The 26,399-nt window shown below is 33.4% G+C and overlaps 1 protein-coding gene across 2 annotated transcripts; it reads left to right on the top strand.

The window, feature by feature from the left end:
- The first annotated feature begins 4,308 nt into the window (after positions 1-4,308).
- Positions 4,309-21,786, top strand: LOC117113065 (protein-tyrosine sulfotransferase 1-like). 2 transcript variants are annotated; one of them, XM_033256293.1, is made up of 3 exons: positions 4,309-4,431; positions 19,054-20,117; positions 20,844-21,786. In XM_033256293.1, the coding sequence occupies exons 2-3, from the start codon at positions 19,300-19,302 to the stop codon at positions 21,223-21,225; spliced, it is 1,200 nt and encodes a 399-aa protein (XP_033112184.1). In that variant the 5' UTR covers positions 4,309-4,431; positions 19,054-19,299; the 3' UTR covers positions 21,226-21,786. The 2 variants fall into 2 exon arrangements, with proteins under 2 accessions (XP_033112184.1, XP_033112185.1); XM_033256294.1 differs by lacking the exon at positions 4,309-4,431 and adding an exon at positions 11,197-11,279.
- The last annotated feature ends 4,613 nt before the right edge of the window (positions 21,787-26,399 follow it).

Below are 26,399 nucleotides of genomic sequence, written 5' to 3'. Positions count from 1 at the left end.
CTTTAAAAAGATTTACTGAACTCTGATTTACCACATTACTAGGAAGGGAGTTCCAATCGTCAGTAACTCGAACAACGAATGCCTTTTTCCTAACATTAAGTTTAAATTTCTGTTTATACAATTTATATACATGGCCTCTGGTTATAGAATATAGAAGGCCTAGGCCTAGTAGTAAATACAATTATAGAGTCGCTGTAGGTATAGGCCTATCTAGGCCTATTTTCTGTGGATAGGGCCTGAAGTAGATACCTCTTCTGAAAAGAAATTTCAAATTGAATTCATACAATCGCATCTTTTAATTTTATAGATTTGTTCAAAACCAAACTGGAAAAAAATTGACATTTGTCATTTGGGGTCATTCAAGTATTATGTAACACAGAGGATGTTGGCGGGGCGGGTATAGTGGAAAATGTTACAGTGTGTGACATGGGGGGGGGGTGTTGCTTGAAGTGTTACATAACAAAATTAATTTTCATGGGAAGAGAAGAAATATTAAATATTCAAACTTGTATGATATTGCTAATGAAACATATTACATCAGTGTAATACAATGTACTGTAATGTAACACAGTTGTGTTGAATTTGTGAAATCAATATACAATGAAGTTACATCTACCATATCAAAAAATAACAAAACATCCTACAAATTTGTAGTGTAGGACATTTATCCTGATACTTAATGTTGTTCATCTGATTTTATTAAAATTGTTGATGTTCGGAAAGGGGGGTGAGGAGTGGTGGTTCTAGAGTTACGTAACATTTAGAGGGGGGTTTGGAAAAGTGTTACAGAGTGTTATGGGGGGGGGGGGTGTCAATATTTGCCAAAAAATGTGTTACAATACTTGAATTACCCCTTTTAGCAAATTAGCCCACTAATTAGTAATACATAATTATGGTAATTGGCATGTGTACAACAGTAACCATAAAGATGCAGATGTAGTATCAATATTTGCATTAAAATATTTGCAATTCTCTTTCAATTACCAGGGGTCTCCTGGAACCTGCGGGAGTCTCCCGGAAATCGGGACAGCCTCCCACACTTCTGCAAGCATGTATAAGAATCTCTACAAATTCATAATTACCTCCACCAAAGAAGTTTGCAGGAGGTTACGTTTTCGCCTAGTTTTTTATTTAGCTATTTATTTGTCTGTCGGCATACTTGTTGTGAACAGCCTACAGCCCATGTTTTTTATCAGAAATTCATCGAACTTGGCCACAATGTTCCTTTACCTAAGATCAAGAGCTGATTAAATTTTGAAGGGTCAGGGTCATAGGTCAAGGCCACAATCAACAAAAAACTATTTATTTATTTGTCTACAGCCCATAGTTTTGATCACAAACTTGTCAAACTTGGTCACAATGTTCCATGAACAAAGATCTCATTACCTCCACCAACGAAGTTTGGCAAGAGGTTATGTTTTTTCCCCTGTTTATTTATTTATTTATTTATTTATTTGTCGACATATTTCTTGTGAACAGTCTGCAGGCCATAGTTTTCATCAGAAATTCGTTCAACTTGGCCACAATGTTCCTTTACCTAAGATCTAGAGCTGATTAAATTTTGAAGCATCAGGGTCAAAGGTCAAGGTTACAATCAACGAAAAACTATTTTTTTTATTTATTTGTCTACAGCCCAAAGTTTTAATTAATCACAAACTTAGTCACAATGTTCCATCACCGAAGATCAGAAATTTGTCAAACTTGGCCACATTGTTCCTCCAAAGATCTGGAAGTAGCTAAATTTTGAAGGGTCAGAGTCAAAGGTCAAGGACACAATGATAGAAAACCTTGTGTAACTGTTTTTTGTATAGACATGTGTGATGTGTGCTAATACGGGCTTGCTGGTAAAGTGTAAACAAATGTATGACCATTAATTTCAAATTAATACTGTATGTGAAAACAGCTCCAACCAGGGTGGGGCTGATGTGGCCTAGACCATCCATTTACAAAATCCCCAAATTTTAAGAAGGCATGTTATTGGTTTATCTACTGCTGTACATAAAACAAGTTTTATGTACAGTATAGTAGACCTACAGAACTTGGGCTGTTCATAAAATACCAAATAAATGAAGCAATATGTATGTATGATAATTTATATCTCTCAAAATTTAATTTAAGAGCTCTGATTTTAAAGAAATAGCGATACAGAGTAGTTTTACATCATGATACCATGTGATACTACTCCGTTGCTATCGGCGACAAAATACGTTCCATTTTCTCCGCTGACAAACCATTGATCCCAATTTCTAACGTATTTAGTAAGATGTTGTATCTTAGTTTTTCTTTGTAAATTTTAATTGATGATTAAATGTGTGTTCGATAACTAAATATAATGCGAGCTTTTGTGTTTTTAGTACATTTTGATGGTAAATTATTTGTTTTTAAGATGTCTATTCCAGAAAACCTATTCTAAACCATTAAGATTATGAAGTCATTCAGGCATACTGAACGGTAACCAGCGTCGGGTTGAGAACAAAGAGCGCCACCTGGTGTTGTGACAACATGACTGTTGTACAGTACTCTATATAAGTGTTGCTTTATTAATAAATATTATTAACCTTTTTCAGTACTTTTATTTATATTTATTATACTATTGGAAGACCTTAACTGTGCAAGCTCAGTTTTTTTTTGTTTTTTTTTATCTAGGCCTGCTACCTGCTATTCTATTGTATAATGTTTGTTTTTGTATTTAAACTACTGTGAATTATTATGTGTACTCAAGTGAATAAACCTTTGAATATTGAATTAACTGAGAGCTAGGCCTGAGCCCTAGAACATCAACAATGTAATATAAGTAGACCTACAGTAGATTGTTGTTCTATAAATTTAAAAAAAGTAATATTTTTGGCGATTTTTTTTCCTTTCTTTTTGAGATTTTTAAGAACTAAATTATATTAAACAAGGTTTCTGTGGGACTTTGTCTGTCCGATGGGAATTTAAGTCCTGCTCAGCACCCCTCTCCCTTAAAATACCATCCATCTTTAGCTTTTGTGGCTGCTGCCCCTCGGGGGGTGGGGTGGGTGGGCAGTAGAGACTAGGTCATAGTCTGTCAGTTAATTCTAGAATGATATTTATTGGAACTTCTCTTTTAAAACAGGCACACGTTAGACAAAATGGTGTGTCCACTAATCACAAGGACATAGAAAATGTTCAGTAAAACATAAAATTACTAAAATGTTATATATAAAACGAGTAAAACAACAGTGAAGTTATTGTTTAAAAATATTTATAACAAACTGTAACATATTTCTAAAACACTAAGATTCTCTTTGGATGACTTAAAATTATTTAAACTTATCTACTTGCCTGGTGGTATTAAACATTTTTGTTTGTTTTTACATGTAGGTAGTTCTTTAACAGAAGTTGTCAAATCGAATTTCAATTTTATCTTCCATAAAATGATGAGAATAATAACTTGTATTGACGAGCATTAACGAAAGCTTTGAACTGATGTTTCCTGGCCGTCGATTTATCAATCTCAGCTTAGCAAATATCTTAAGTCAAAAAAGTTAAGATGTCCCTTCAAATATCCTAAGCTGATTTATCAAACCATTTTAGCAAAATCTAAGTTAAAAAATCGTCTTAGATGACGCATGCGTACAGTAGACTTTTTAATTTTAAGCCATTTTTCAGCTAACGCAATATTGATAAATCTGACTTAAGCAAAAAAAAATGAACGTAAGACGAATTTAAGCTGATTGCTAGTTTGATAAATCTGCCCCCTGATATAAAACATGCCCAAATATCATCCATAATTTCATTCATAAATCTAGTAGAGGTCATGGAAGAATGATGGGGTGAGTCATGAGCTACTGTAAAGATAAAAATGAAAAGCAAGTCTACGGAATATAATGCCATACCTGTACTAGATGATGTACCTGTCCCACAGTAAGTTATCAATTGAATTAACAACAACATTAAAAAAATCACTACAGCAGCTAAAGAAGGCAGTAGACACACGCTCCCACTGGGAGCCTATTTTCTACTGTATGCTGTACGGTAGCTATTGTACAACCCTGCTGAGTATGTTTTATGCACTTGAGGCATTGATCACTAAGCAACTATAAAAAAAAATTGTACATTACACTACTACTATATATTGCCCATATTTTAATAACAAAGGATTCAAGTTCAACATCTCTAGGATGTTAGTTATAATTATATTCATACTTAAATGGGAAATGTTGCATGTAGAATTTATTATAATGTTAAAAAAGTGGCCTGAGGGTCTGCAGAGTCCAGTAGCCAATTTTTACTAGGTTTGATGTATTGGTGGGTGGCAAGAGCAAGCTTTTCATCGAACAACAGTAATGAGCCATGAAAATGATGCACGAAATGTGTTGTACTTGTAAATTACGACATCCATTATGTAACATTAATGTCAACGATTTTTATTTGAAAGCTGCTGTACACTTATGAGGTACTTGTAAGGTAAACAATTCAAATAATGAATTTTATTTTATTGATCAAGTATTACAGTAGGTAAATGTATGAGAAAACCCATAATTCGCTTATTGTGTTGTTATGATAAATTTGTGTATGGTACAAGCATAGTCTGGCTATTATTAGACTGTAGCCGACGTAGAGGCACTTTACTACAGTTAATGGTTAATGGTTTTAAATTTATAATGCGCAAAACACAAAAAGTGTATGCGCTGTAAAAACAAGTGTAGAGATGATTGGAAATGTGAGAGAATAAAAAACATAAATATGAAAGTTCAAGCCAACGAGCACCCATACCGTATTATGCGGATACGCCCTGTATATCCCCACTTTCAAATTGTATGATTGTGACAAATAACTGTGATATGCCTATATTTGGGAATAATATGACATCATGGTCATATATGGGCACATCACAAACATTTGTCACATAAATTTGTTACTGTAATAGTGTGGACAGAACTTACATAGTCCTACAAACATGTGTTCACATTCGCCAGTGATACAAGATCTTTAAAGCATAGTGTATATAAGCGAAATTTATACACTGGACTATCAGCTTTAAGTTTTTATCAGAGAAATCTTGTTCCACTTCCAAAGCAATGGTCAAGCATGCCGCTTGAACAACCACTTCCTCAGCCAATTCGGCTGACCGTAAAATTTGGCAAATAAAATGTTAGCTTAAGTGTTTTATATGAATCAGCAAGTGCACTCAGAATGGAAGTAAATTGTTTTACTGTGGAGATTATCTAGGTAACTATGTTAATTACTGTAAATGTCAGAGTGGACTATCGGTATTAACATGAATAAAATCCAGCTACTCTATTAGCTTTCTAATGAATGATTGCAAGTGATTTATCCTGATTTAGTTTCGTTTTACTAAGCTATTTCACCACCACTCACCAAGTACTAGACATACGAGGAATTATTTTATCTATTTATTCTAAATACAAAAAAGTGTACAAATTTGACTTGAACTGAATTTCCCTATCCCCTACTGAACTCCTGTCTCTTATACACATCTAGATGTGTATAAGAGACAGGCGTAATACAGATTTTACTATCCCCAGCATATTTGTGCACTTGTGAGAAGAATGTTGATGGTTGTGAGCCACCCCTTACAAACATACATACAGTGCTGTGTACTGTAGTCGTATTGATATGTTTGTGTTCAGTATATCTGCATAAAAGTGTACAGTTACTCCGTTCCTTCCCATCTTTTTCCTTAGTTAATTTTCATTGGTATTGTTTAAGTGATTTAAAAAAAAATTATATTTCAATATTGTATCTAAGCCTACAGTTTAGCCTAGCCTACAGTATGTATACCTGCCTATTTTGTCAGTGCTTAGTGTAGATGTTTGCTTCTTAATTTGTTTTTTATTGTTTACTTTACTTGTAAATCAAGCTGTTGAACGCACCACTCTTCAAATGTTTACGTTCGCAAAGTAAATATAAATATAAATATATTCACAGATAAAAGTACTCATGTTCTGATCAGTCAATTTATTGGCTGAACATACAATTAGTTCGTAAGCAGATCTGTTGTCTCACTGATCCATTAACACTGCATACAATTTATGATAGATCATTATTGCACTCAGCCTTGCAAATAGAAACATTATTATTAGGAATTTTCACTAAAATTATGAGGGTACTGTATGTGTGAACATACAGTACTGCATTCAGTTGGTCTACTTGCTTGTGAGTCTTGTGGGAAGCTACATTTTGTAGCGTGCAGTAAGTAACATGTGTCGTTTAAAGCCCTCACAGCAGTGTTAACAATTCAGTAGAGTCTATTCATTTTATGGTTTTACCATAAGTAAATATAATAGAATAATGAATAATGCAAAGGCAAACAATTATCCATGAACAGAATACTGTTCGACAAATAAAGAGATTAAGCTCTGTCCAGACACAAATTTTATTGGACAAATGCTTGTGACATGCCTAAATATAGTCATGATGACATCACGTCATGACCATATATGGGCATACAACAGTTGATAGTGTTGACAGAAGTTTAGAACATTACTGTGTTTGTGATTAAGATACTCAACCATAAGGACAATGAACATAAATGGGTATCTAGTTCTGTGGCAGTACCAGGGTTGATTAAATGGGGGATAGGCAGGAGCAAAGAAAATGTTTGGGGAGAGGGGTGTTGGAGAGGAAGAGGCAAAGTAACTTCGTATCATTTAGGGGAGGTTCTGTGAGGTGTGTCACCCTCCCAATCATCAGAAGTCAAGGTGGCATGTCTATTGCATTTCAATAATTTGACATCATTTTTCATTCTTTAAAATAAAGTATTGTAAAAATATACAAATTACACTTATTTTGTTCCCTTTGATTTCCCTTTTTCCATCCCTTGCCAGCTAGCTTTTTTGTAGTTCATTCAGGATAGGAGGCGCCTGAGTCCTGGGATGGCCGAGACTCAACTGGTGAGGACAGGGTACATTCTGATAGATCCCTGCTCAGCGACGAGGGTTTATCCCCATACTGCGGTTTGGGTGCTGGCTTGGGTTTTCTTTTTTTTTTCTATTTTCTAGTTACATCTGCTCACTTGATCTGCGCATAGAGACTCGTATTTTGCGCAATATAAATGAATTACCTTTAATCTTTAACATCAGTTTTACGATTCTTAATCAAGGTTTTGTCTTAATCTAATTCATACAAAAAATAAAATCAGAATTAGGAATTTGTTTAAGATTGAGTGTAACCAAAATTAGATAAAGTAAGAAGATATGCTTATTGTTATTAACGTACAACCATATTTATGCATAAAAATCATTTGTCTTTGTGCAAAAAGCATTACACATATAGAGTAATATTTTTATTTTTTTAAATTTTATTCAGGTATAAAAAAGCAGAACAAGTCTGAAATTATATTACAGAATATAAAAATACATAGAATGAAAAATATCAGAAAAAAAACAAAAAACAAAATTAATATATAAAAATATAACATAAAACTTATTTACAGATCATATGAAACACATCTTTATATACATCATGTACATACTTAATTATTTATCTAAGTGTTGAAATTTTTAACTACATAATGGAACAATTTCCTGCATCAGTTTGTATTGTATTTTAGTGGGCAGTCTCCCTGAATTGTTTATTGCTTACTTTATTTAGAAACATCATGTTCGTAGTCTTAAACGATTGATAACCTTGGTGTACAGTACTTCACGTTTTACAATTTTTTTTTTACATTGCGGGCACTGCAGGCACCGTGGACAGCTTTAAGTCGGTAATGTTCTTTTCTAAAATCTTGACTGAGGCACTATGGGCTGGCTTTGCCGGTGCAGGAAGTAAGTGGATGTAGAACACAAAGCCAGCTGGCAAAGTGCAGCCAAAAAGTGCACTGCCTGTAATCAGTAGGTGTACTGTATACTACTAATGATGAAGGGTTTCTATGCAAGTTTAATATCTTGTGATTTATCCAAAATTTATCTAAATATATACATGCAATACCATGTGAAAAACGTTTTCTCTATTGGAAAATCTAACGGAATAAAATACCAGCTTTTGGCTAAGCATACTAAGCTGGTAGTGCAGGCGGATGGTATACCATAATCTGAGGGTCTACAAATCTTCATTGTAAAGTATTATATAATAATAAACATATTTTTCTAATAAACTGCTAAACATTCTATTAATTATTATTATTGACTATTCTCAACAGAGAAGTTGATATGAATGACATACAATATATGTGTACAGTAGTACAAGTTATGTCAATAATAATATCAGTAACCAGTGACTGTTGATGTTAGAATTTGGAGGGTCTTAAGCACTGTCCACAATATAATGTTCTATTTGACAAAAAAACTGTTGTAATGCCCATATATAGTCATGATGTGCCTATATATGGTCAATGGTATGATGTCATGACCATATTTAGGCATGTCACATTTTGTCAAATATAATTTATAAGTCTAGAGCAGTCATTAAATTCAAACCCTGATGCCAGAGACAATAATATTATAATAAACATATTTTGCTGTAAACTATTTAACATACTGCTGTTATTAGTACTGACTATCCCAATATAGAACACATGGTCAGAACTTACAACATGCTGTTATATAACAAACCATTTATTTTGGTAGCAACATTATGTTAATGTCATTACCCACTGGCTGTTAATGTAGTTTGTTTATTCGAATAGTGTACAATGTTGAAATAAAATTATACAATTACCGTATGTATTTAACTGTAAACTGCATATGTACGAATCTAAAAAAAAAATTGACATTTCAAATTCCATCAACTAACCACATCACTTTACAATATAAATTATAATCCTCGTAAATGTCATCTCTGGATCATTTGCGAAATTATTGAAAAATTATCAGTTTTTCTAATAAATATAGTGTTACATTTCCCCAAGGATAACACAAAAAAGGGATATGTCTATATTTATAGAATTCTCTTAGAATATTGTTATTATTTTATTGTTATTAGTATTTTTGTTGTTGTCATTGGCATAAGTTTTATTACACGCTAAGTCAGTGGTGACGTCATCACTTTCACTTGAACTGAATTTCCCTATCCCCTACTGAACTCTATAGTGAATCAGATTTTTTGCGTGTGCGAAAAGCTCAAAGCTGGGGTGATTTTACCATAATTCATCACGATGGAATATATTTTTGCTTGGCCAAGCTATGAATGCACACAGCAAACCTAACAAATCTCGCTATATCGCGCTGGTTAACACGAATGAAGCCTAGCCCGTCCTAGGCAAGGCCTAGAAAGGCATACTGTAATGGTTATGAGATAACAAGTTGATGGACTTACTGTATAAAAGAACTGAAAAAGTAAGGCAACACTGAGCTGAAATAATTCATAATAATGTTTACGATACAGTTTAATCTATGTAACAAATGTCTACAAGGAGGTTAGGTCTACTTAATAAACTTCATTTACCACAATCAATCAATTTATTCATCTTGTTTGTATCACGAAGAGCTCTGTGCGAAGAGTGTTAGTGCATGTACTACTAACAAATCATTCTAATAGGTGCAGCTAATGCACATGTACAGTACGTAATCACTGAGCCACCACCACAGCAACCAGCCGTTTGATTTATGAATATATAGCAGCCACTCTACAACCAGCAGTTTGATTAAAGGGCCATATGGGCTTCACAACTGTCTTATAAAGCAATTATAGACCCCAATAATATTGTACACTATAGGACAGGGGTTCTCAACTGGTGGCCTGTGGGCCATCTGCGGCCCGCGAGTGCATGTTATGCGACCCACGAGAACAATCCGAAAATAATATTTTCCGTTAGGCTTGGGCCTATGTTTCTAACCTTAATAATTTTGCATTCTATTTGCTGACTAGGCCTATATATTGGCACACATTGTAGCAATTTAATGAATAAAATCAGAAGAGCTATCGCTGAAAACAGCAAAGAAATAGGCCTACTGTATTACTGATGATCCATTTTTTGATACTGTATGCCCTGTATGAATGTCTAACAACTTATTGTTTTAAAAAAATGTCTAATTCGGGAAATGGAACAACCCCCTCCCAATTTCTCCCCCGGCTTGCACCTCCGGTGCTCGGATGGTAATATGTGTCATAGTACACCTCTGGCCCTTGAAATTTATTCAGTGAACAATTTTGGGGCCTACTGCAATATAGTTTAGAACCCTGCTATAGGAAATACTGTAGAAGCCTATATAGGCAGGGCTGGAAAAGTATGCGGCCGACAGCATTTTTGGGGGAAAAATTTTTTAAAATAAAGTGTTGGGCTATATAGTGTTCAGATAACATTTGGTGCTAGAGGACATTTATTGAGACAATTTTCATGGTTGGAGGCACAAATATTTTTTTTCCAGGCCTGTCCTTAGGAGCGATTATTTCCTTAAAAAATTGCCTTTAGCCCTTCTGGCTTGTGGCATTTTTTCAACAAATAATGGCTCCTTCGGCTTCTATTTCTTATTCAAAACCTGACTATAATTGCTTATTGTTACCATTGCTGTTATTACTGTAATATTATATTATTGCTGTTATTATTATTGTTTTGATTTTATCATTGTAATTATTGATATCTTCTTATTGATTATCAAATTTGATTTTATGTATTATTAGTTTTTATTTTGGAGCACTGGAAAGGGGCACCATTTTCATGTTTGGCCCATGTTCCAAAAATCCTAGTTACACCCATGTGTTTGTGGTTTAAAGCACCTCCTATATTTTTGGTTTTCTGCAAATGTTATAACTAAAACAACACTCTTCTATAGTATATATAAATCCAACTACTGCTTGTAGAAGCAATGGAATAAAAAGAAATAATACTTATTTTGTAATTTACTGAAGGCTGATTTTGCTACTTAGTCCTTGATATAAAATAAATAAATAAATATAATAGCACAAAAAGGTGGTGGGTTTCAAAGTGCTTGGGTCCCCAACAGGACTGCAGAAATAATTTTTAATTTAATCATGGTCATTACACTAATATTTGCTATCATTCTATATTAGGAAGTGAAATTGTGTCTTTATCATTTAATTGAATATTGTTTTTTGTATTCAGATTAATTATTAAATTAAAATAAAAAAAGTAAATATAAAAAAAATAAACACATGGTAAGTACATTAAAAATGTGATTAAACATTTTCTGTTTTTGTTATTATGAATCAAATTTACAAAATCCCCCTAATAAATAATAGACTAGTCCATTTCCTATGCTATCTTTCAAACACTCTGTCCCTTCATTTCCGTGCGAGTGTTATTATATTACATAAGGCGGAGGATTTTCTCATAGACCATGTTAGTATTATTTGTTTTATAGGGGAATTATAGTTGATGGTGTGTCCAGGTAAGTATCTCACTTTATAAAACCACCACCAACATTATAGTCTTTATTTAATGTAGTCGATTTATTGACTAGGGTGGAATTAGAGGTTTGCACCCAGTGGACACAGTGTGAACAAAATAATTGTAACAGTGTGTTTACAGTGTGAACACTATTCTGCAGTGTCCGCAGTCAAAACACTGTTATTACTATGGAGGTATATGGTTACCACTGTATTATGTGCTCACTCTGTGGACACAACAGTGCAAACCTCGCCAATTTCACCCTAGCAAATATACTGTAGTTAACATAGGGTGTACGCTCTGTGTCATTTTTCAAAAACAGCTCCATTTCTTGACCTTTATTATGAGCCTATTGGTTGTGTAGTAATCCTGATAGGAAGTTAAACTGATTAAAGCTTCCGAGGGTAGGTTATTCATCCTCCAAATTCTTACCAGTTATTGACCAAAACAATGTATGGGGAATCCCCCAGCCATTACTTATCCCTCTGGTTGCATCAATAATGTAATGTGCATTCTCAAAATCGACCAGTAAAAAACAATAAGTCTCTGATTTCCTTTGCCTTTTTGCTTTTCAAACTTCCAACTTTACTAAACTCGGTCCTTATTTGGGACATTTTATGTCATTAAAGGAAGTCAGGAATTGCCAAGTCATTTTCTACTCTCCCTTGCAATTTAAGTGTCAAATTAAAAACATACAGTAATACCGCACATCCCACCATAGTTTAGGGATTGTTGACAGAACCTATGTAAAAATACCTGGAAAGGATGTGTGCTCAATTGTTTATGCATTGTCTCTCCCAGCAAGGATGCCCAGTAGATGCTTGACTTCTGTAGGTTATAGTTATCTTTGGCTAAAGCACTGCAAGCTATCGCATTTTATTTTACAAACAATTGTTGTATGCCCATATATAGTCATGATGTGCCCATATATAGTCATGATGTGCCTATATATTGTCATGATTTGATGTCATCATGACCATATTTAGGTGTGTCACATGTTTTTGTCAAATAAGATTTGATAGTCTGGACAGGGCTTCAGATCAGTCTGAGGTTTACAATGTTTTCAGGACACAGAAGTCATACAGTACTTGTTCACACAACACCCACACAATCCCTATCCCAAAGAAATTCATTGGCTACCAAACCAATCAACCTCGACATCTACACATCATTATTTTGGTCTCTTTGCATCACAGGGGCGAAGGCCGGTTTCCTTCCTCAGGGTGGGGGATGGCGGTGGGGAGATTGCAAACATTGAGAATGCTGAACTAAATGCTATATTATTGAAAATTTAATTCACTTGTATATTTTAACTGAGTGGAAATAATTTGCTGCAACCCCTCCCCCCTCCCAGGCTACACCCTTGCATCAACTGTCTCAGTGTTGTAGCTATCCTCATTGCAAACTCTGCTATGCCCTTGCACCTTATCATTATCATACCATTTTCTTTGTGTTGCATCTCTGAAACAGCATCCCTGAGCACATCACCCATGTTGATTTAATCACCTTTTTCAACAAAATTCTGAAGACCTATTTTTGACTTGATGGAGCCTTGCTTTATGTTTGTTTATTTATTTAAAACTATATTTTTAAGAGGGTTACCCGTCCAGAAGCCAAGAATATGTGGCGAAGACAAGCCCAACCAGTCACTACTTGCAAATTATGTTTTCGGAGATAGTGGCCAAAACATGTTGCAGAGGTCCCAATTTTCTCGGAATTCCCGGGAGTCTCCCGAAAATCGGTATGGTGTCCCATACTCCCGCAAACGGCAAAAATCTCCCGCAAATTCATTAAAAAACAAATCTTTTGGTTTTATTTAGGCCTAAACTTTGGTTGCCGATTATTTTTTGCAGTCTGACAGTGCCATTTCTGGGCTTCTAAAGGTACCTAACTCGAAAATGTCATCACCTCAGCCCCAATCATGGTGGGTCTGGTGTGGACATAGTAGCATCCCTAATGTCATTTAAACAAATCTCCCGGAAATGGGTTCTTCCAAGTTGGAACCCCTGATGTTGTGATGTCAAAATTTTATACATCGTACTATGTTGTATCTATACATCATGCTATGTTGTTATTTTCCTCATTTCTGACTCTGAAACAACATTTTTTTTTAAATTGGATGATAGTTTCTGGCTGAGAAATGGCAGAAATCCTAAACTTTGAAAGCTGATTTCTCAAATACTGTACTGCTCTTTAAACAGCTGTATGTTTAAACTCCTACTGTATATTGCATCATAACAAAATGTCGGATTTAAATGCTTACAGTATATTAACCATTTTATAGCTTTCGTTTTGCTGTTTACAGTAACCCATATGATTAATAGTAATAACTAAAAGTCTATTTTATTTATTCTAGGAGCGACTGCTTTGACAGTCTTTGCCATATGTTAATTGTCTATCAACATTTAACTTTTTGCGATATAGTGTAATGTACAGTAAATCCAAAATGTTGTTATGATATTTAGCTATACTTAGACTACAGCATATTGAATTCAATGAAAATGGATACTGACACATGAAAAATCTTTTTGTTTAGATGCTAAATACAGTATCTAATCAACCAATAAATTTATATTTCAACTTATGTCAACTTACAGTACAATACTAGTTAGTTTGTAACCTGATCTGAATGTATAATTAGCACAATAACTACTCTACAGGGTACTTATTTGTCTGTTGTTTGTAAAAATATATTTTTATGAGATCTGATATTAGTGAAAGCTGTGTTTGGCTGTGTTTCCACAGAATAATAATTATCCAATAATATTCCTAAAAACTGTGATTTCTGATGGACTAGAAATGTGCTGTAGAAAATGAAATTATTTGATCATTATAGTTCAGTGCAATGCTCGTGCCAAAGAAGTTAGTTAAATTTCATGCTCCTATTTTACCACATCAAAAAATGTTAAAGCATAAAATGTATGCATTGTAGATACTGTAGTTATTTCTTGTAATTTGTTTAGTATTTGCTAGAAAGATGTCAAACTTAATTTAAAGAGGTGAGGTTAGTTTGAATGTTAAAATGTGAGGGTTAAAGCTTTGTAGAAAGACATGTGTAAAAGACACCTGTATAAAATGCAAGCAAAATAGATTTCTTTGAGTAATATTGATGATAACCATTTATAAACAAGTTTCCTGTGATTGAATAAAAATGAGGTTCACTAAGAAACACACAAGTTAGGGGTAGGTTTTGAGGTCAGTCATTTTATTTCAACCAAAAGAAAAGAACACGTTGATATTTTTCATTTTGAAATTGATAGAAAACTTTCAATTGAATATGTTAGGGAATTGTAATCATATTAGGCCCTATAAAAATTATTAATTAAAATTAAAATTATTAGTTTATCACCCTATCTACCTGTATGCTGGAAAAGTGATGAGGGAGGGAGGCTTTTTATTTTTTTATTTTTGCTATAAAGCCAAATATCACCCCCCGGTTGTTTGCTAGTACATTGATATTCAAGTAAAACATGATTGAGATAATACAAACAATATCATCTACTGACTATTTACTATAACATATTTTTTAAATAATTTTTTTCCAAAAAAAAAAAAATTCCAATTTTTTTATTTTTTAATATATATTTTAATACCATAGAAGACATGCACATTAATAATAACATTTTGTTAGGCCTTAGGTCAGAATCAAATGCAAGAAAAATTTCTTTATTAGGAAATTGCTACAGGAAAGAAATAATTGCACATAAAAGTACATAAATACACACAGACATTGCAAAGAACATTAGGGAATATTTACTGTATATACAGGTAGTAATATATGAATTAAAATTGTGAGGTACTTATTTAAAATGTTTAAATAAAGATGTTGACATTCGGGATGTATTGTCCCATGCAAAATACCAAAGAAATCATAAAAAAATCATTTTTGAAATTAACTTGCTCATTTTGAAGTAACACAAATTTTCAACATTTAGTATATTTAAAAAATGTTTACCCATAATTTTAAAGCAAAAAATGATGTCACTGAAGTACAAGATAAAGATAACTTTATTGTCCGAAAGGAAATTACATTATTTATTAATTATTATTTTCACACAAGGTACACATTTTTTTAATTCAATAATTTTTATGCTCAAGTTAACTAAGGTAAAGGTATTGTAAAGCATAAAAATAAAGGTGGAATTATGAATGCTAAGCATGAAATATAGGAGAAAATGTAATGAATTGCTTAAATTCTTGTAATTTCTATAGTGCAAGTATCAAGTACAGTAATGATTGGTGCTCAATATGTCATCTTATAATGAAAAAGGATGTGATGTGGGTCAGTAGGTCGGTAAGCGTTGATTTGACCTTGATCGTCCGTCTGTTATCAAGTCAATAATTAAAATTGCAATCAATTTTTTTCACAACTGTTTCAGTGTACTGTACAATTCAAAAAATCATGTACAGTAAATTATGTGCATTACAACTACAGTATTTGTACAAGGTAACATTGTATAATAATTTACCATAATGTTATAACATCTGGATCTAGATTGTAAATGAAAATGTACCAACTACAGTGTATATACTATACTGTATGATCATTATATAAATTATGTTTTTCTAAGAATTTCGTCACTTATTTTTATATATTGATCTTACTTTAAAGATGTACTGTACTGTCCCTTGAAAATGACCAAAATCATAAAAATATAATTTTTAAATTGACTTGCTCATTTTGTAGTAACATACAAATCATTTTTATAGTTGTGATTTGATTGTGGAGAGAGAACAATTAAGTGTTGATTTAAAAAAATATGTATACATTATGATTAACATATTATGTAATTTGAAACTTTGTGTAATTCTTAAAACTATTGGAGACGTTTAATGACCACTGGAACTCAAATAGAGTGCTTTCAAGTCATATTCAATGCACTGCCGCTAATGGATTAGACCGCATTTGAAGGATGACGTACTTTACTTCTCTTAATTAACTGTATTATTAGAAGAATTCTAGGTCTGAGAGCTTTCTCCTATGTTTACTGACATGTTTAGTTTATAGATTAATTCAGAATAGAATAATATAAAGATACTCTAAATTATTGATGTAGCATATGGCTATATGGTTAGCCAATTTTACATAATTAAACTACCTGCTTGTGTGATAAATTAAAAGTTAATGAAATTTGTCTTGTATACTATCGTCATCATTTATGCAGTTTAGCAAGCAAGTTGGAATTCAGTTCAAACACTTAGTATTCTGGCGTATTAATATTAATAGAATAATCCTGTAACCATGTATTACAAGATGACATATTGTTATTATTTAATGTTGATGACCACATTTCCAAAATCTGAAGATTTGATTAGTTTCAATTATTAGTTCTTGCGATTTTTAGAAAATGATACTACTGTAGTAGTAGTATAGAAAATTTAGGGTTTACATAAGGCAAAATAAAAAAAGAATAACGAGTTTCCCATCCCCTCGTCCATCCATTTTCTATGCTCACTATTTATTTTTTTTTTTTTTTATTTCCTTTATTTTACGAAATGTATGAAAACTTCCATCAGTAAAATTCCTCTTTCAATCATTCGTGGTTGGGGATAAATAGGGTATGAATCATGTCTAGTGCTTCTTTTATTTGCTTTCAATGTGTCTACTTGGTAAAAGTGAGAAAATACAGTAGTAGAGCTGTTTCCATCGATCATCTTGGATTTGCCATCTCTGAGTTAAAAAAAAAAGTGCTGTCATTCTCCTTTTTTTCAAAATATTAATACGAGAAACTACTCTTTTTTTTTTTAACTTGGCTTTATATACAATGAAACCATTGTGGAACATAATGCAAACATTTCATTTTTTGAATTTGGATATTATATATTTTAAAAGATATTGTGGTACTGTATGTTTACTGTAATAGTGAATTATTCAAATAATAAGTCATAGAAACCATACTAATAATAATATTGTTATACACCCTTATGCCAATAAGGCATAAGCAATTTACATTGTTAACCCCCTCAGGAAGAGGTTCATTAGGAAAATTTTAATTTTAATGGGTGAAGGAATTCTATACGGTAGTATTTTACTCTATTTAAAGATTACTCTAGTTTACTGCATAGTACTGTAATAATTACATATAATGTACATTGCTTATGTGACTATTTCAAACATGAACAAAATATTATAATCATAATCATTTATAATCATAATGAAAATCATTGATTCTTGGTAGTTACAATATTATAATATAAACTTGTAGAATGTTATGTGGTTCTCAAAAGGATAAATTTGATAATTATTTAATATTCAAATTCTATCAGGTGATTTAAAGTCTACTTGGTCTAGCTGGAATTTAATAGCACAGCACAATGGATCTAAAAATAGGCCCAAACTCTGTGTGTGACATGTTTTTTCAATCCATGGGAAAGCTATAATCATACAAACATTAAATCATGCAAGTACTAAATTTTGTACCAAGAGTCATCATTTTCTGTTGAAAATACAAAATTGTTTTCAATTAAGCAGCATTTTAAAAATATGTTGCTACAGTGGATTTAATTTTGATTCAAGTTACTAACAGTATAAAGGATAAATATGTTGTAAATTTTTTTTTAGACACTGAATGTTAAGGCCTCAGATGTAACTATTGTGTGCAGATGCCTAAATGGGCCTAGATTATCTTGTCATTCACCATGGCAACTAGCCTAGTAGTACACCTCCATTCCCTCAAATCTTTCCCTGCTGTTTTAGTGCTTTAATATAGGCAAAATGTTTAGCATTTAATTGGAAATATAAAAAGAAGTACAGTAAGTAATTTATTCACCAAAGAATGCCATATAATTATTCTTTTTTTGTACAGACTCTATAATCAATTTCAAAGATTTTAATAGTAAGATGTTAGTCTGTGAAAACAGCGAAAAATATTGCTTTGAGTCTCTGTGTTGTATTAAATGTTTGAATCTTAATCTTTCTAAATTTTTGCAAATCAAGGATTTAATAATTACATTTAATTTACACAAGTTTTCTATATTTTACCTCCAACATCACAGTCATTAATACAAAAATGCCTATGGTGATAAAACCACCCACCATATACTGTACTAATATTATCAATTTCAATTTTACCTCCCATTAATAACATTCATTCATGTCGTGTTTTGCTTGCTTCAGAATTCCTTCCTTCAGCTATATGGCCATTCTAAATGCCAGCATTTGAATTGGACTAGGATTAAATAACATTTATCTCTGTAATTGACTTTATGGATAGTTAGTTTTGTAATAATGTTATGTTCTGAGATCAATCAGACTTATTTTTAGATGCTCTTTATATCCAACAGCATAGTGGCTCATCAATTAAAAGCTGGATGTTATGTAAATTTTGGGGCTAGATGAATTGCGGCATCAGTGGGGGTCGGAGAGTTTCAAGTCTGTCGGACTGACTAGGCCCCACTTGGCCATGACACAGATTTTTAAAAAAATGAGAATTTTGTTTCAGAAGAGCTTAGTAATTACACAAAATTACTCAGTTCTTTTAGGTGTTAGGGACCTAGGGCTTTTCCCCTGGACCAACACCAAGAGGCCTGCCCGGCTTGTCCCTCTGAATGTGTACTGTATCCCACTACAGCGAGCCAGAATGATTCATTTATTTAAAATGAATGAAATGACACTTTGCAGAATTTGAATCCCTGATGCCATATGGTTCTTCATTATTCATTCCTTCCCATCCCAGCTTCATATACCAGTCACTGTGCAACAGTATTATATGTGCATTGAGTATTAAATGATCCAGACCACATAGTAATTTTTTTTTTTTTTTTATTTATTTCAGGTGGCTGCATTGATTTGGAAGAATCCTAATGCATTTGATATTGAAGCTAAAACTGACGCAGTCTTGGATAAATGATCTACAGAATATTACAAGATGGTTATGAGATACTTAGCCCATTGCAGCTTTGCAAGAAAAAGGATTATCTGATGTTTGTGTGGATTTTTTGCACTTTTACATTCATCTAACAAAATGAACAGTTAATTGAAACATATTTGCTTTTAGTTTATTGAAATTGAACAGGGTATTATGGCTCGTCAGAGCAGAATGCGAACCTTGTTGACAGTTGCACTTACTGCAGTCGTAACAATTATGATCACTCAGAACATGTGCGATGTTCCTGATATCAAAGGCAAAATGGTTCCTAAGGAATCAATGAAAACAATTGAAGATGACGAGAATAGGGTATATGAATACCATAAGGATATGCCATTGATTTTTATTGGCGGTATGCCACGTAGTGGTACCACATTGATGCGTGCAATGCTTGATGCGCATCCGGAAATACGCTGTGGTGAAGAGACTCGTCTGGTTCCGAGGCTTCTTGGTATGCGCGTTCAGTGGCGGAAATCAAAGAAAGAACAAACACGGCTATTAGAAGCGGGTTTAACTGACGCTGTCATTGACGATGCGTTGAGAGCATTTATTTTAGAAATTATCGCAAAACATGGTGATGCCGCACCAAGGCTCTGCAATAAAGATCCCTTCACGCTTAAGTCAATGATGTATCTGAAATCTTTGTTTCCAAATGCCAAGTATATATTTATGATACGAGACGGTCGAGCTACCGTGAACTCTATAATCTCACGCAAAGTGACAATTTCTGGGTTTGACATAACAAGCTGGCGTGACTGCCTAAAAAAATGGAACTTAGCTGTGGAGGCTATGCACAATCAATGCATGAGCGTAGGCTCACGCTACTGTCTGCCAGTGTATTACGAACAGCTTGTCTTACATCCGGAACAATGGCTACGAAAGATTTTACATTTCTTAGATATTGATTTTGATGATTCAGTTCTACATCATGACAAGCATGTTGGCATGCCGGGGGGTATAAGACTATCTAAGTAAGTAAATGCATTTGCTAATTTCTAATTTTTTGTCTATCATTGCTGCTGCCATTTTTTGTTTTTTATGGCTGTATGAGGAGGGAGTCTTTTTTGTTATGGCAGTAAAGTAATTCAGTTTCTTCTTGTTAATCGTTACTACATATTCTTACCAAATAAAATTAACAAAATCTAACTTACAATTTAAGAGTTAAAATGTCAATTTTCATTTTTATACTTGGTACCTTGTTGAGTAGATATCAACTGTTCTCCAACAAGGCCAAGTTATAGTCATAATGAGAACTGGAGGGAGTGGATTGTTTTATTAATGAGTGGAAGTGGTTTGTTGCAACGGGAACGGATTGGTTTCCCAACCTTGAGGTCGGGTTTCAATCCCTCGCTGTGCATTTTGCTTGTGTCCTTGAGCAAGGCACTTGTTCTTAGCACTTGTCTCCACTCAGGAGTATAGTACCTGGAGGGGTTGCCCGCTTCTGTGCTGATCACCAGAAGTAAAACTTAATGTGGACCAAATGACCAGGAAAGAAAGTGCTATGTGTCTGCTAAGAAAACCCGCTATAGATGATATGAATAATAATAATAGTAATAAATAATAATGAGAACAAAATTCTGCTATTTGAACTCGGTACCGTGGATTGGAATGCAATCAACTTAACATCCATGCTTGAACTTCACTCTTTGTTGGATCCAAAAGATTATGTACTACTAATATTCATTTAATTTTTTCAGGAAGGAACGGTCAACTGATCAAGTAATCAAACCGGTAAATTTAGATGCATTGACTTCATGGGTAGGAAAAGTACCAGCAGATGTGATACACGACATGGCCAGCATTGCCCCCATGCTGCGAACTTTAGGGTACGATCCTTACGCCAACCCACCAAATTACGGCAATCCAGATCAGTTTGTGCTTGACAATACGAAAGAGATTCACATGAACGCAGCCAAGTACAAAGAAAAATTAAAAGAAGTGATCGGACAAGAGCCGGTTGATCCCGATTATGTTGTTCCAAAAAAACCAATACCAAAACCATCAAGAGGCAGGCAAGATATACGACGGCCTCAGTTTCGTAGAGGGAATATGCCGGTTGCAAGAAACCATTTGGAATGAAGAAACTCCATCAATTTAAAATAAACATAGCCATGGAAATATGTTTGATATATAATATGATTGAAAGAGTCTTAAGAATTATGCTGCCCTCTGTTGGCAAGTACAGTATTGAAGCAGGTGATAATGTTGTAGTAATATTACTGTAGGAAAATTATTGGAGAAGAGAAAGAGAGGAGTGAAGCCGGAGTGACGTGGTTAGCAATCAAGGACCTACGGTTCAAAGGATTTGGAACCTGTTATAATTGGACAAAGTTTTGGGTTGTTCACAATGCCATAGCCAGCTGTTTTTTAAAAACGAACTTGGGTTCGTCGGCCCGAGCTGGTGAAGGGTTTGAGAGGATGTTCCCCTCCAAAATGAGATTTTTTTTTAAAGAATAGGAACCTCTGGATGGCCAGAAATAGCACTCTCTGATTGTGCCAGACGTGTTGGCTTGGCCTGGGCCTATTTGCTGCGAAGCAGCCAATTCATATTCTTGACAGCAATTTGACCTCTGAAAGGTCATTGTTTGTCAAAAATCAATCGCCTGAGACAACTGAAAAGCGGAGTTTCCTTCTTTCGTTCTGCCGCGTACCCCCCCCCCCCACTTCCGTTAGCTCCGCCACTGTACACACATAATCCTTTGTTGCATGTATTTATGACATACAATAACAGATGTCTTCCACACGCATCATTAATTCCACAAGTCGTTGACTAATCTTGGGACACAGGTTAATAATAGGTGAAGCTCTATCCATACTACAGTATCAAATTTTATGTAGCAAATACCTGTAACTGTGATTTTTCCCATATATGGGTATGATGATGTTCAGCAAGTGTGAACCACTATCAAATGAGAACAATATTTCTCAGGAACCTGATATTTCTTTCTAATACTACAATATTGAGATAGCCTTCCGCACTACCACAAGAAAGCAAAATCTCCCGGACACTAATCTCCCGCAAGTTTATTACATGTTAAGTTGAAGGGCCTGGATGGAACCTAGGTTATTTTCATATATGCTTATGTTGCTATTAAGTCTGGTTACGACTGTATCATAGACTATCCCCCGGAATTCAACTGGAGATGTGTATCAGCAATGTACAGCAAAATATTGTTAGCAGACCCAGATCCAGAAGGGGGCACGGTTGGCATTTGCGTAATGTCGTTAAAAACATTTATGGTATAATGGAATTGGTGACCAGGTCCGAAAAGGGGCCCCAGTCCCAAAAAACCACAGGGCCCTTGTGTTATGCCACTGACGGTGGGGGTTTGGGGGCACGTTCCCCGGTTTTGTTACTAAATATTAAAATTTCAATGCGTATATTGAACTTGGCGCTACTCGCTTATCTATCCTGAATCCCCTCACCCCCCTCCCCATTTGAAAAATTCTTTATCCCTCCCTGGTGAGATGTGTTAAAAAAGCTCAATCACCAGATCAGCCCTGGAAAAAATATTTTTGTGCCTATTACCATGAAAATTGCCTCCAGCACCAAATGTTATCTTTACACTATTATTATAGCTAAACAGTAGTATAAAAGTACATTTAGTGGTTTGGAGCAAGCATAAATATCAAATTTAATTACCGGTATGCATTAAATTGTGACGTGTAAAAAAAAATTACTCCAGGGTAATGGTTAATGACTCGGACCGCCCGTTGAGGAGTCACGCACTTTTTCCAGCCGTGCACCAGATCTCCCTTGAGTAGTTTCTTCCAACTTGGGATCCCTGCATTGCCATCATTTAAAAGTGATTGCCCCAAAATATATATTTTCATGGAACAAGAGGATTGTATTTCTTCTAAGAAAACAGTGCAATACTTTCAGATAAGTGAATGGATTTGTTGAGTAGATACAGAAAACTTGCCAGTTTTACAATAAAATTAATATTCTAGTTTATTATATTTTTGAAATAGAAGCATAAAGTACAGTATGTCCACAAGGATTATAATAAAAGTAATAATACAAATCAGATGAAATGAATAAGTGAAAAAAAATTATCAAAATAATAATAGTAATAATTTGTAGTTATATTTAAAATAGTAGCATGTAGCCAACAAAATGTCTGTGTACATGAATGAATGAATATATCTGAGAGTGGCTGATTGCCTCTTACACGCCGGGGCCCGGGTTGAAGACCCAGTTCTGCAACTGAGTAATTTGGGTCTTTTATAAATGCTCAGCTCCTCGAATAAACCCTTTCAGAGGAGTTAGGCGAGTTAAGGACCATGTCTAGTATCCGTTGTGTGTTGTAGATTAAGTCGGGTGGTGTGGACCCAGCCCAAATTTCACAGTGTTTATTAAGTTTGAGATAAATATCTCAACGAGTCGTGAAAGTGTTATTTTAATTGTATAATTACTAGACTATAGTACACAGTAGCTTCATAAACTAACTTGTATCTTATATATTTTGTTTATCCTGGTAATTATATCATTTTCTGCAATGTGTTCTATATTCTTTTTACATTTTACTTTAATACTGTATAATGTAATGCATAAAAATATACAAAGAATATCAAGTGATGCATATGATATGTATGCACAAGGGTAAAAACATAAATTCATTTGATATTGAAAGTATTTATGTAAAAAAAAAAATCCTATTTTGTATAAAAAAAATTTCACAATTTTAACATTTTAATATATTGGACATTTTTTTAATATGATGAAAAGCCAATTGCATGTCAATCCTCTATTTAGTTTCTTCTGATTAGTATCAGGGTAGAAAAAAAATTCATGAGAGCTCTTTCCAGTTTTAATGTCCAGAATAATTGTGACATGTCGTGACAAAATGAGTTTTGCAGTATACACAATTTGAGATATTCAAGAAAATATACATGAATTGATATTTTTACAAATATTGGGTTTCAGTGTTTCACAATAACAAATGTTTGGGGTTGATTTAAATTTAGTTGAAAGTGTTTTTGAGACACATTTTGTAAAACTCTTTTTCTGATTATTGATAGGAAAACCAACACAAAATTTATTACTACAGTATACTGTATTTGTTTATTTTTAGTGGCAATTTTGTCTAAAGTATGTTTTCAGACTTCTGAATTTGAAAATGATATTAATTTAGTTGTACTTAGCTAGGAACCTGATGAAAGACCTAAATAAAGCCTATGTAGTCATCTACAGTATATACTGTAAATATATCAATAACTCATTTTTTATTTTTTATACCACAAGACTGTTTTTGTCATGACAAATCACAGTTGTCCTTTCAATAATGTTCAGAAGTAAATTCTGAATTTTCTGACACTTACAGCCACCGTAATTAAACTATAAAAATGCTCTCAATTAAAATTTGTCTTATTTGTGTATGTTTTATGGCTTAATATTGTATTGGATTTATTAACAGTTTAAAGAATTATAACTTTGATGTAGTATTTAACAACTCAATGTACAGTATGTAGTATCTGTGTATATTACAGTATTAGCAAGCAATTGTAACATGTCTGTGTATTCTTTTCTTCAAGGCCTACAGTTGTAATTGTACAGTAGAAATGGCTATAGAAGATATCTATTTTTGTATGCAGTTGATTGTGAACAATTTTTCAATATTGGATTTGGAGGCAAAACATTTTCCTTCTCCCACCTATTCCCCTCACCAGCAATAAAGTATTGGTCTGGTGCTTAGTTAGCTGCATGAAAGGCATTTCTTTTCCCATCCCCCATAGGTGGAGACGATTGAAATTATCTGGACATTTTGCTAACCCCACCCCTCCCCACCGCCCTTTGTTATTCATAAGGGTTCCTTTTTGTCTCCTGGTTCATTTTCTTGATTTTATTATTCTGCTATTTTTGACAACAAATTTGAGATCTATTGAATGTGCCGTGTAATTTTTGTTTACCCTTCAAGTTTTCTAAAAAGATTTTGAAACTGCAAATCTCCTCTCTCCCCCCCCCCTCCCAACCATCACCTCCCCAGGAATTCCCTGATTTATTTTCAAATTCTGGATCCAAACCCTTATCTTATTTTTGCTATATTTTCTGATTTTATTATTATTTTATTTTGTTTTTATTACTTTAATAATTGTTATCATTGGCAATGTTATTAATGAGCTTTTATATGTTTATGTTCTTTAAATGCCAAAATAATTTAATATGTATAAATATTAGGAGTAAGCCAGTGAGTATATATTTTGTTCTGGAACTCTTGTAGGTACCGTAATTCTGTATAAAAATTTTGTTTTAAGAGATATAAAATTGTAAAATAATATGAATAGCCTAGATAATAACAAAAAATGGCCAGTTCTAAATTTACCATTTTTTGATGATTGTGTGTACTATTATCAAGGTTATTGAAGGTACTATAAAGTTAAGTTTATGTATTAATTTTATTATGTTATTGCTGATTTATTTTTGTGCCACTCTATTAATGGAGGAATAAGTATTCGTCCATGCTACAGTATATCTTACTTTATACATTACCATACAGTAGTATATTAAAGTTTTTAGGGGAAGAATGTGTTTTCAGTTCAGATTATATTTAATGGAAATATAAAAGTTGAAAACAAAGCGTAAGTAACTAAGAAATTAAGAAATTTTTCTTGTTTTTATAACAACATAATGAAGTAAGTTGTATAAATTTGATAGTTAATTATATAGCTTTTTGTATGTGCTTATACTCATTTTTTTTTACATATATGAATTTATTAACATGAATCTGTATCTGTATAATAAGTGGTCATTGGTTAGTACATCCATGGTTCCAGTCTCCCTACTTTTTTCTGAATTTATTGTTAATTCCTTTATAAATCCAAACTTAATTGGGTGTATAAAGGAGTTAGTCAAAACAATTACGTTTAAACTTGCCGAAGTCGACTTCGTCTGAATTCCAAAATCAGTCTAATTTTACATGCCAAATTGTTGTTTCCATTAATTAACAATCTCCAAGTCAAATTTTATACAAGTCGAACAATTTTTCAATGCCATTTTAGAAGTTCAACTGTACATTTCATATTGAAAGAACATTTTCCACCCATTAATTTACTTATTCAATTCCCAAAGCATGGATTTTAATCCAGTAATTACTGTCACTAGCCAAAATCCATGAAGTGGGGGTTGGCCACAACACCATAGAATAGACCTGTAGTACAGAACAGGTCCAAAATTCTGACAGATTGTTCCTGGGTACAACAAAATTTCGAGTCTAATTAACAAAGTGTAATGTATGTCCACAAAACATGGAAAA

The sequence above is a fragment of the Anneissia japonica genome, unplaced genomic scaffold, assembly GCF_011630105.1.
Source record: "Anneissia japonica isolate Jap-2015-1 unplaced genomic scaffold, ASM1163010v1 scaffold288039_len1115542_cov189, whole genome shotgun sequence".
NCBI lineage: Eukaryota > Metazoa > Echinodermata > Crinoidea > Comatulida > Comatulidae > Anneissia > Anneissia japonica.
Note: the sequence above shows the minus strand (reverse complement) of the source record. Positions and strands in the feature narration are given on the sequence as shown.

What these genes read in the sequence shown, in the direction of transcription:
- LOC117113065 (XM_033256293.1), top strand. Translation starts at nt 19,300, where the DNA reads ATGGCTCGTCAGAGCAGAATGCGAACCTTGTTGACAGTTGCACTTACT. An exon ending in GGGGGTATAAGACTATCTAA is followed by an intron (nt 20,118 to 20,843) that starts GTAAGTAAATGC and finishes TAATTTTTTCAG; the next exon opens with GAAGGAACGGTCAACTGATC.